General features: G+C 52.3%; 1 protein-coding gene across 1 annotated transcript; it reads right to left on the minus strand.

Moving 5' to 3' along the window:
* Positions 1-7,310: 7,310 nt before the first annotated feature.
* LOC142423286 (2-acylglycerol O-acyltransferase 3-like) lies at positions 7,311-9,529 on the minus strand. The gene is made up of 6 exons (XM_075528518.1): positions 9,457-9,529; positions 9,217-9,324; positions 9,043-9,113; positions 8,669-8,873; positions 8,225-8,399; positions 7,311-7,410 (listed from the first exon to the last, which is right to left on the minus strand). Exons 1-6 carry the CDS (start codon positions 9,527-9,529, stop codon positions 7,311-7,313), a joined length of 732 nt encoding a protein of 243 aa, XP_075384633.1.
* Positions 9,530-10,211: the final 682 nt, after the last annotated feature.

The raw sequence follows: 10,211 nt of genomic DNA on the forward strand, positions 1-10,211 counted from the left end.
GGCAAGGATGAAGGAAGTTAGAGACCTCGCTACATGAATTCAAAGGCACGGCATGGGGCTTTCAGCCAGACTTGACTGAGCTGTGTTTGATCCTTAACTCAAACTCAGCTTCTGTGCCATGCCTCCCCTGAAACATGCACCCCCTTCCCAGCCATGACATCAAGTCCTATTCTAATAAGTCCCTTACGGCTCACAGGACTTTGTAGACTGTCCCTGTCTATTAGCGGAGGAAGTCCCATCTTTCTCCCTTGGGGTGGCTGGTGGCTTTGAGCTGCTGCCCTTGTGTTTGCAGGCCAAGGCACAACAACTGGGTCCTAGCTGTCCTACTTCTGCTCCCACGACATGGTCACTGTGGCAGCACCAAGACATCCGGGCAGCATATTTCTAGATGATGAGGCAGCAGGTGCAGGTTGGAACTGGTGGACAGCTTCTAAGCTCTGAGTTATGACCTAGGGTTCATTAGGCTTCATCTTGCTGCTTTCTGTCAGGGCTTCCAGCGTTGATCAAGGTCTGAGACCTGACCTATCCCAGCCAATTTAGCCTAACAGGGAAGCTGATTGTTCAAATTCCTTCCATGTGACTGGAATCCCTGTGATAGAAGCCGCCAGCAATGGCTCATTGATGTGTGCTTCATCCTTGTGTTTCCCTCAGAAGACATCTCACCTGGGACCTCAGTCCTGCTGGCTCAACTCCTCATGCTGGGACTTGTGGTGTGGGGTCTATGGGTCTAAGGTCTGTGAACTGGTGGCAGATGTCTGTCATCCACCTGCATCCTGGACTCTCCACCTTCCTCCATATGAAGCCTTAGCCCCTTAGAAAAACTCCTGCCCACGATGGGTGCTGGATTAGGGAGCACCACGAACGGAGGGGTCACGTGTTGGGCTGCGAACCACAAGATCAGCAGTTCAAAACCACGCTCCACTCCGTGGGACAAAGATGAGGATTTCTACTCCATTAAGAGTGACCGTGTAGGAAATCCATCCCATCCTATAGGGTCACATAGAATGGGGACAATAAGTTTGGAGAAAACCAAGTCCCAGTGTTAAATGTGTTCCAGTGACATTTATCCTCTAGTGGGCTAGGGAACAGAGGCTGCTTGTGAAGGCTCAGGAAGCAACAGGTTTTCTCAATCTTGGCTGGCTTCCCGGAGAGAGTGGTACTCTCCGAAGAAGGCTGACTGGCGAGGTTGGAGTCAGGGGATGGGGCGGGGCCGCCTACCAGCGTTGTGTCACAGCCATAGGGAGGGTGTGAATCTCATGGATGAAAAAGGGACACATTGTGCTTGTTCAAGGGACATCATGGTCAGTCCCTTCTGTCCCTGCAGATCTTTCCCCAGCAGGACAAGAACACCCTCAAACGGATTTCATGTTTTTTTTCCCAGACACACAAGGCTGACCTTGACCGACTGCCCCTTTCAGGATGGTGCTGTGGGATCTCCATCAGCCCCAGTGTTTTCACAGGAGCCTCTTTTCAGATAGACTTGCCCCAAGCCTCACAGGTACTGGGAGCATTGTAACATAGGTCTGCTTCCACCAACTCCATTTTTTTTCCAGTCAAACTCTACTGGCTTCTCAATATCCCTCTCTAGCTTTAGGTCCAATGTCATTGCCATCCCTCAGTATGACACACTGGTTTTAGGGTTCAAATAGGGGTTGGATGGGAAAGGTAGACACTCCACTCTCCGTGACATCCCCCACAAAGGGCCCATACATCACCTCCCTTTCCTCTGGTGAGATGCACCCCTAACTCACGGGATCAGCAGACAGACTGAAGGCTGAGAGGAAGGAAGATCCAGCAGGCTCTGGGCCTTCCACTGCCCTGCACCTCTTGCCCCCAGTCCTTACCTGAAGTTCCTCCCTCTGCCCCTACTGAACACAAGAGAAAATCCCCAAGAAAAACCTGGGTGATGCTTATATTCAAGTTCATCCTGAGCCCTAAATTGTCATAACTACCCTGTGTGTCTCTGTCAGCATAGTATCTGGTCTCTCCTAATCTCACAGGGGAGAGGAACATCAAGCTCCATAGTTTAAGGCTGATCCTTTTAAGGTAGAAGTCACACCATATGTGCCTCCACCCTCTGATATCTTCACCAATTCTGACACCAAGTGGTCCCATAGCACTGGCTGCTTCTCTGCTGGGTTTGACAGTTCTTTGAAATGACGGCTCAGAACTCAAGGACAATACTCACGACTATGGTGTTTATTATGGAAGTAACAGTTTACACATTAGAATTAGGAAATATTCCAGATATGGTTTTCAGGATAGCCTCCCCTAAGCCAGGCCCAAATCAGGTTTCTCCTTGGCCTTCTGCCTATTAGCTGTTGGCTCCTTATGTCTCTTGGGCCGGCCTTACCTCTGCCCTGCTTCAGTAAGTGTTACAAAGCTCTTGAGCAATGCTGATACGCACCTGGAGTCACCGCACGGACTGCAGGGAAGCCTCAGTCGGAAGACACTCCTTCTCTAAACCCAATGGGTAGACTAACCTAGTGCCCTCACGTGCCCAGAGACATGTCACTCTGTTAGCAAGCCTCCTAACCAAAGGGACTCCATGTTCTTGCTTTGTGAGCTGAGAAGTGCAGCACACACTCCTGCCAGTCTTTCGGTTCTCCTGCTTCTGCTGCTGCTTCTTGATGACCTTTTCTCACTCTCTCCAGTATTGAAGAGCTCAGTCTTCTGAGTCTAGCAGGGACCCGGCTCAGGGACGCCATGCCAAGGACTGTTCCTCATTTCTACGTTCTTGGTGCTAATAATAAGGCGTCTCCTTTCTTCTACCCCCAAAGAGCTCATTTTTAAGCCCAGCAGGATGGCAAAACTGACCTGTCTTCTTGTTAGGGTTCCAGAGCTCTGCTTGACAGGCTGGGCCACCACAAGTGTGCCATGAACCTTATGTACATTCTTAGCAAATGATCCAATCCCTTTGGTGGGCCATAAGCCCCTCATCTGTACAGTCCCACCCACTCATTGGGTAGAAGCTGCAAAGATAATAGCCAGCAGATTCATACGCTATAATTCACTGCCTTCAGTACTTTCCCAAGGAGTCAAACCAGACCACACACAGACATGTTCAAAGCAATGAGGAGTCTCTCAGCACAATACACAATAGAGTTTGGAAATGAAGGAGAGGAACTGCTGTTCATTTCTCTTTTCTCCTCTTTCTCCCTCTCTCTCATTTCCTCCTCCTCCTCCTCCTCCTCCTCCTCCTCCTCCTCCTCCTCCTCCTCCTTGCTCTTCACTCTTTGAAAGTGCTATGAGCCCATCCCCAAAGGGCATGGCTCACCTTGGGTTCATTGACAAATGCTTCAATAGACCAAGAGCCTGTTAGAGAATGTATCCAAACCCCACTGAGAAATTCAAAAGTGAGATTGTGGCTGGCTGGGTGCTGTGAGGCACGAGAGAAGGAAGAACAGTGGCTACCCAGGGAATGCAGGCCCAGGCTGCCCGGGCATGAAGCTGGGGGTCCCACAGAGAAAGCCTGGGTGGAGCAGGGGCAGAAACCAGAGCCAGAGTTTAAGGATGCACCAGCACACGGGTTGCTCCAAAACACCTTCCATAACAAGCTCTGAAGACTTCCGGAATGGGGCCGTCAGGGAAAGGAATCCACTGTAACCAGGCTGTGTTGGGAGAGGCCAGCCCAGTTGAGAACTCTGCCAGCTTTCCCCCATGCCCTCTACTCCCGTCCCAAGGCGTTACGAAGCAGCAGTGACAGGAGAGGCCAGCAAAGAGCTCAAGCCTGCTCTTCTCTACACCCCTCCCCCAAACTCCATGCCTGTGCGAAGAGGGCACCTACTGGCAGCCAGACGTTGTACTTACTGTGTCTCTGAGTTGATTCAGTTCCTCAGCAACCTTGTGTGACACAGTGGATCTGCCCCCTTGGGGTTCCATAGGCTGCACTCTTTACAGAAGTAGCTTGCCAAACCTATCTGCCTCAGATATGCTGGTTAAATTGAACCCCAGACGTTTCCTTAGCAACTAAGCACTTAACCACGGCATCACCAGGGCCCCTTAGCCTATTGTAGTGAGGAGAGGCAAACGCTCTCCTTGGATGAAGAGGGAGTGCTGACTAATACAAGGACTAAGCACTTCTCTGTACCAACTGGAAGTGAACACAGAACTTCTCACCTGAGAATGACTCTGGTAAGTCATGGGAATGCCTGTATTTTCATGGAGAACAAGGGGAAATTCTTCCACGGGATGTATTTTATGCACTTGTAGTTGGACTCATTGCATTTTGATGAATGGTTCTTATTTCAGTCTGGGATACAGACCTAAAGCCTGCAGTAAATATGACTGCGGAGCAATGCGTTATTTAATGTGGCTCATCTAGACAGTCTGTGGAACTCCCACCAAATGGCCTTTTCCTAATGCATGGGTTCTCCACCTGTGGGTCGCAACCCCTCAGGGGGTCTAACAACCGTTTCACAGGGGTCACCTGATTCATCACAGTAGCAAAATGACAGTTATGAAGTTGCAACGAAAATAATTTTATGATTGGGCAGGGGAGGGGTGTCACTACCACATGAGGAATAGCATGAAAGGGTCACGGCATGAGGAAGGTGGAGAACCACTGTATAATGAGTCTGTCATCTGTGGAGGTGGGGGTGATAATGATAGGATTGGGTCTAGAGCGCTGGTTAACAGGATGCTTTGTGATTGCCAGGCTGCGGGGTATAAAGTAAGCGACCTCAATACCAAGACTAAGGGTATCTCATTCCCAGCAAGAAAGAAGATCCCGTGGGAGGACTGGAGGGAGCACCCGAATGGATGGTGAGTGCACAACTCGTCTTAAAGGCGGAGTCACCACAGGGGATGGGGGTATGGGTGGGGGTGGGGTGCTCTAGGATGGATGTGGTAATGATTGTACACTGCTCCATGATATGAGTGCACAATTGAACAATTGAGTTGTATGATAAGTAAGCTACATGCCAATAAAACTGTTGGAAGAAAACAAAGAAAAGAAAGAAGCTCCCCGTGCCTTGAACCTTCATCCAGGAGATATCAGTGAGAGAGGACACAGCAGCAGCCTTACAGCAGAACCAGGATGCAGAGCACACAACAGAGTCATGGATTTCCCAGATCGCTGAGCAAGTAAAACTGAATGCTTCAGGCCCTGGGGTTGGTTTGTGGAGGGTGCGTCACTGGGTATTTAATAGGGAGAGCTGGGCTTGCTGCCCTAAAGGCCTGGGACTCAGTGCCTACAGTTGGAAGCTTCCGACGGAATGGAATGCCCTTTGGCCATTCATTGGCAGCCCCCAAAGACCTTTGTCTCATTGCTGGAGCAGGTCAGAGGCTGAGACAAGAGGCTAAAGGCCAGAGAGAGGACTGCCTAAGACGTGTGGTGAAGAAGAAACCAGTCCTGACTGAACAATCATATCCTGTGTACATTTCATCTGAATTGCAACCTGGTGACTTCTCTCATAAACCTCATACTCGCGAGCATTGTCTGTGAATCTAGTGGCCCTTGCCAGGAATTAAGGAAGACCGCAGAAAGCTTGAGTTCGGGCAAGGAGAGCGCCATGGGAGACAGAACAATGACTATACAAGGTCAAAGGTATTTCAGGGAAATCAGAGATGGGTCTCTATATGGGAGCGAAAGCTCCTGGTCTACAAATTGGTGCACTCAAGCTTTTGAGACAAAAAGGGTCAGTGTTTGCCCAAAGGTGAAGCTCAGAAGACAAGAAAGACAGGAGCAGGGAAACGGTAAACCATGGAGGAAGTGGAAAGAGTGCTTCTGCCTTGTGGGTTTAAAATCAATGTCACAAAGCAAAAGGCACGTGAATTGTTGAATGGAAAACCAACTGACTCTGTCCGTTCACGCAAAGCATGCACACATGCTTCCCCCCATATCCACCACTCTCTTTTACACGCACACACACACACTCAGAGTAGCAGGTATTTTGTAAGGTGTACTGGATTTCTGCTAAGGATGATAAAAATGGAACTGGATAACGGTGAGAGTAACTGAGGTCACTGGATGATCCACGTAACATATGGCTGAAATGACACGCGTTGTACTGTGCAAAGTACAGTCAGGGGTTGTGCTGGTGGGACAACCACGTAACGATCTGAAAACGACTGGCTAGTTAGATTTCTGTCCCTCCAAACACATGTGGACAGACTTGTGCCAACATTACCTACTTAATATCATTCCATTTCCACAAAGAAACCCAAACCAACCCCAGTTCTCTCATGTGCCTTCCCACTCACAGAGAACCTGCAGGACAGAGTGGAGCTGCTTCACAGCGTTATGGTGACAGTCATCCCCGGAGTAGACACGCTCCTCTTTCTCCTGCTGAGTGGTTTCAAACTGCTGACCTTGTGGTTAGCAGCCCCACCCATGACCATTACACCACCAAGGCTCTTTCTGTATGGCTGTTGGTGAACCATCCCCACCAGGGCTCCTCTGCTTGAGCTCATGGCTGCAGCCACTGTGTCCATGCACCTCCTTGAGGGCCTTCCTCTTTGTCACTGCCCTGACACTTGACCAAATGGGAGGGCTTCTTCAAGGGCTGGTCTTTCCTGACAAAGTTTCCAAAGGATGGAAGCCACTAGGCTCCCCCAAAGTGAGCAGGTTTCAGTGGAGTTTCCAGACTAAAAACAGCCGGTGAAGAAGGAATTGGCTCCGAACTTTAGAGGAAAAAACTGCTGAAAACCTTGGGCATATAGGGCTCCTTCTTCTCCCCAGGATGGGGCATGGGTGCAAAGGCCAGCTATATAGCACACCTGTCTTTTCTACCAGTGGGATTGACGCCTCCCTTCCTACTCACAGGGTACCTCTGACCAAGTTCATCCTTTCCTCAAGGTAAGTCACTTAGCCAGCTAGTCTTCACCACCTAACTAAGCCCTGCTCACCCTCAAATTCAGCCCCTCCACCTAGTCCAACTCCCCAACATTGTCCCGGTGTACTTTTGTGCTCAGCAAGCATGTTGCTTCATTGACAGATGGTGGGTGGGTGGCAGAGTCAGGGGAGAAGAGCTTGTCCAGAGTCTCACATTGCATTGAGGCTCCCTAGGAGGAGAACTCAGGGTTTTTTCTGCCCAAGTCAAAGCAGAAGCTCAGGTCTAAGATGGGATGTGCCTGAGTCTACTTGCTCAAACGGGAATGGGCTGGCTCTTAGCAGACGGGCACCCGACTGAATGACACTGGCATCCTGAGAGGGAACCAGCTTTTATTAGGTGGAGGGGAGCCACAGGTCAGGGAGAGGTGGTGGCATTTTCCCGGCCGTGCACTCGGCAGAGCAGGGAGGGCAAAGCCTGGGTTAGAGGAAGGTGAGGTGTGCATCAGCAGGGACCCCACAGCTCTCCTTGTGCTCCTCAAACAGCCGGTCCAGGGCCTTCAAGTTGAGTGTGTGGTAGTGGTCGATGTCTTTCTCTGTGGGGTGGAGGACCTGGGGCACGTCGATAGGGCGGCCCACTGGGGAGACAGGGAAGCAGCTGCTGACCTGAGAGACCTCTGATGCCCAGGAGCCTGAGGGCAGCTTGCCCTAGGAGACGAGTACTCACCCACCGTGGTGATGGGCCTGCGGAAGGGCATGAGGCCCCAGGATTTGGCCGAGAAGAAACTCTGGCCAAAGAAGATGCAAGGAGCATAGCCCACCAGTTTCTTGAAGGTCATCTGGCAGCGGTACTGCCAGGACTCGGCAGGAAAAGTCTTGACATTGAAGATATCATTCTCTCCGAAGGAGTAGATGGGTACCAGGGAGGCCCTTGGGAGGAGAGGAGGGAGGCATGTGGCTGGCGGCTGGTGCCTGAGCTGCCTCAGAGGCTCTCAGCTGCTGCTTTCCAAAACCCCTGAAGCCACACCAAAGGGGGTGCATCCATCTCTGGCCACCAAGAAAGATCCCCAGGAAGGGCTCACCTTTCTTGGGACTCAACGGTGCACTGAAAACAGGTACTTTTCTCAGTTGGCCTTTCCAAAATTATATGCTTGCCAGGAGGCGTGTGCGCTACTTCCCAGGTGAGGAAACTTGGCCAAAGACTTGCCTCTGGGATAGTGCCAGGGACTTGAACTCAAGACGTCCACGGCCTCGGTTTTGGACACTCAAACCTTGCCTCTTTCTGATGCACAGATATGGAGTGGGGTGGGCAGAGGTTGCGCACCAAGTTTGGTTCGCTGTGAGAACTCAGCGCAGAGGTGGCACTCTCCCTGCCTGAATGGCCTCCCAGCGGGACCCAGGTGAAAGCTCCCTCATCTTCCACTGACCCCGGGGGACATCAGAGCCACTCACCCGTGCCGCAGCGCAAGGCGCACGAAGCCTTTGCGATTCAGGAGATTAAGACAGTGCTGGCCAGGGCCCGAGTACAGCATCTCCTGGGCACCCCCGACGATGATGACCACAAGCTTGCCGCACGGATTCTCAGATAGGACATAGTCCAGGTTCTGTCGGTCCACAGAACAGAATCCTGTAGCAGGGGTGGTTGATGGAGGTGGGTGCAGGAAGTATTCTCCACCAGCACAGAGGTTCCTGAGTCCCTCCACTTTATGGGAAGGGTGAGCTCCCACTTTTGTCCCATACGCCCTCATGCCACTAGCTGTCAGCCCCTAGTCCACGTACCCACACCAGATCACCAGCATCCACTCAAAGCCCCTGAGCGAGTGGTGCTGGTGGAGGTGTGACTCTAGCCATGGGAACTGTCAACTCCTCCTCCACCTCCTCTTCCTCCTTGCTCACCAGAAAACATGAGAAAGTCACGGTAGATGGGGAGACGGAATAAGCCTGCCAACGTGGCAATGAAGGGCTGGAGACCAGAGAACTGCTGGGAGAAGGCGTTGCTCTCTGTGCAGAAATTGCAGCTGTACCCGATGCACATGATCCCGTGGGGGTGGGCGCCCAACACGTAATTGCGGTCAGGGGGCAACTCGGCTGTTTTCAACAGCTATGGGTTTTCCGGCAGGATTGGGGAGAGACAGGCAAAGGGAATGTCACACTGGGAAAAGTTAGTGCTCCACCTCAGTGGACCTCCAAGTGTAAGGTCCTGGGAGGGTCCAGCAGATGGCCGTGTGTCCCTTCCCCACTGCCTGTGTCAAGGCCATCTGACCAGTCACGTTGATAGGAAAATAATCCCTCAAGTACTTCCAAATTGTCCGTTTACTCATCCACGTGGAGCATCTTCCACCTGGCATCACAGGTCACAGAAGTTGGCTTGTCAGAGTCCTCCCAGGCTCCTGCCCTACCAGTTTTTGCTGGAGCAGGGAGGGGGGGGTCTGTCTGAAACTCACCTTGGTTGGGCATGTCCCAGTCCAGGTAGAGCCAGGCAAAGTAGAGCAGGGAGATGGGCCAGAGCGAGGTGAGGAGGAGGAGGAAGAGCAGGAGGGTGCAGAAGGTGCCTGGGTGAGAGGTGAGAGGGAATGAGGAATGAGCTCCGTAAGAGCCTCCAGGCTCGCTTGGCCTGTAGGGTGAGGACAACTGGTGGCCCTCTCTCCAGTCCCAGACCTCCACGTCTCTCCCATTCTGCTCACCCATGAAAAGAAATGTGGTCACATAGTGCAAGGCTGACGCTGATTCCAGCCACCGCCTTCCTCGGGTTTTCATGGTAGGTGAGGGAGGGGGAGCCTCCATCCCAAGGCCTCCTGTCTTCTGTGGGTTTCAGGGTGCCAGAAGGCCCCCAAGTGAGAGCTTGGAAGCCTGCCCTCAGTAAGATTATTCGGCCTGGAAGCCTAGCTTTCCCTGTGCGTGTGAGTTGGTGAGTGGCCGTGGCCTGAGATCCGTGGACCAGAAACCAGAAGGCTCCAGACTCTTTCCTGGAACTGATTTTTGACCCTCTTCCTATCAGAGATTTAGGCTGGCTGCTGGGTGGGGCCGAGAGGGGCATGTTCGAGGGAGGGGTAGCCCTCTGGAGAGATTAGTGTTGGGTGGGGGCAGTGGAGCTTATCCAGTGGGTCCCAGCAGTGCCAGGTATGTGTGTGGGTGGCAGGGGGCACACAAATCCCCAGGAGATGATTCCTCCAATGCCTTCCCGAACCTAGGACTGTTGGCAAGTCACAGTGAGGGTCAAGGCCAAGGGGACCGGGAGGTGGACCTGCGCCCTGGTCCTAGCAGTCTGCTAGCGCACTCTCGCGGGTGCTGGCACACGTGCGCACATGCACACACACACGTGCGTGGGGTTCCTCTTCTTTATTTCACTCCCTGGACACCCGGAGGTGATGGTGGGGGCAGCAGGTCAGTTTAGGAGGGGATGAGGTGGCAGCGGGCAGGGCCACCTTAGAGCTCATGG

Source organism: Tenrec ecaudatus, chromosome 12, assembly GCF_050624435.1.
Source record: "Tenrec ecaudatus isolate mTenEca1 chromosome 12, mTenEca1.hap1, whole genome shotgun sequence".
NCBI lineage: Eukaryota > Metazoa > Chordata > Mammalia > Afrosoricida > Tenrecidae > Tenrec > Tenrec ecaudatus.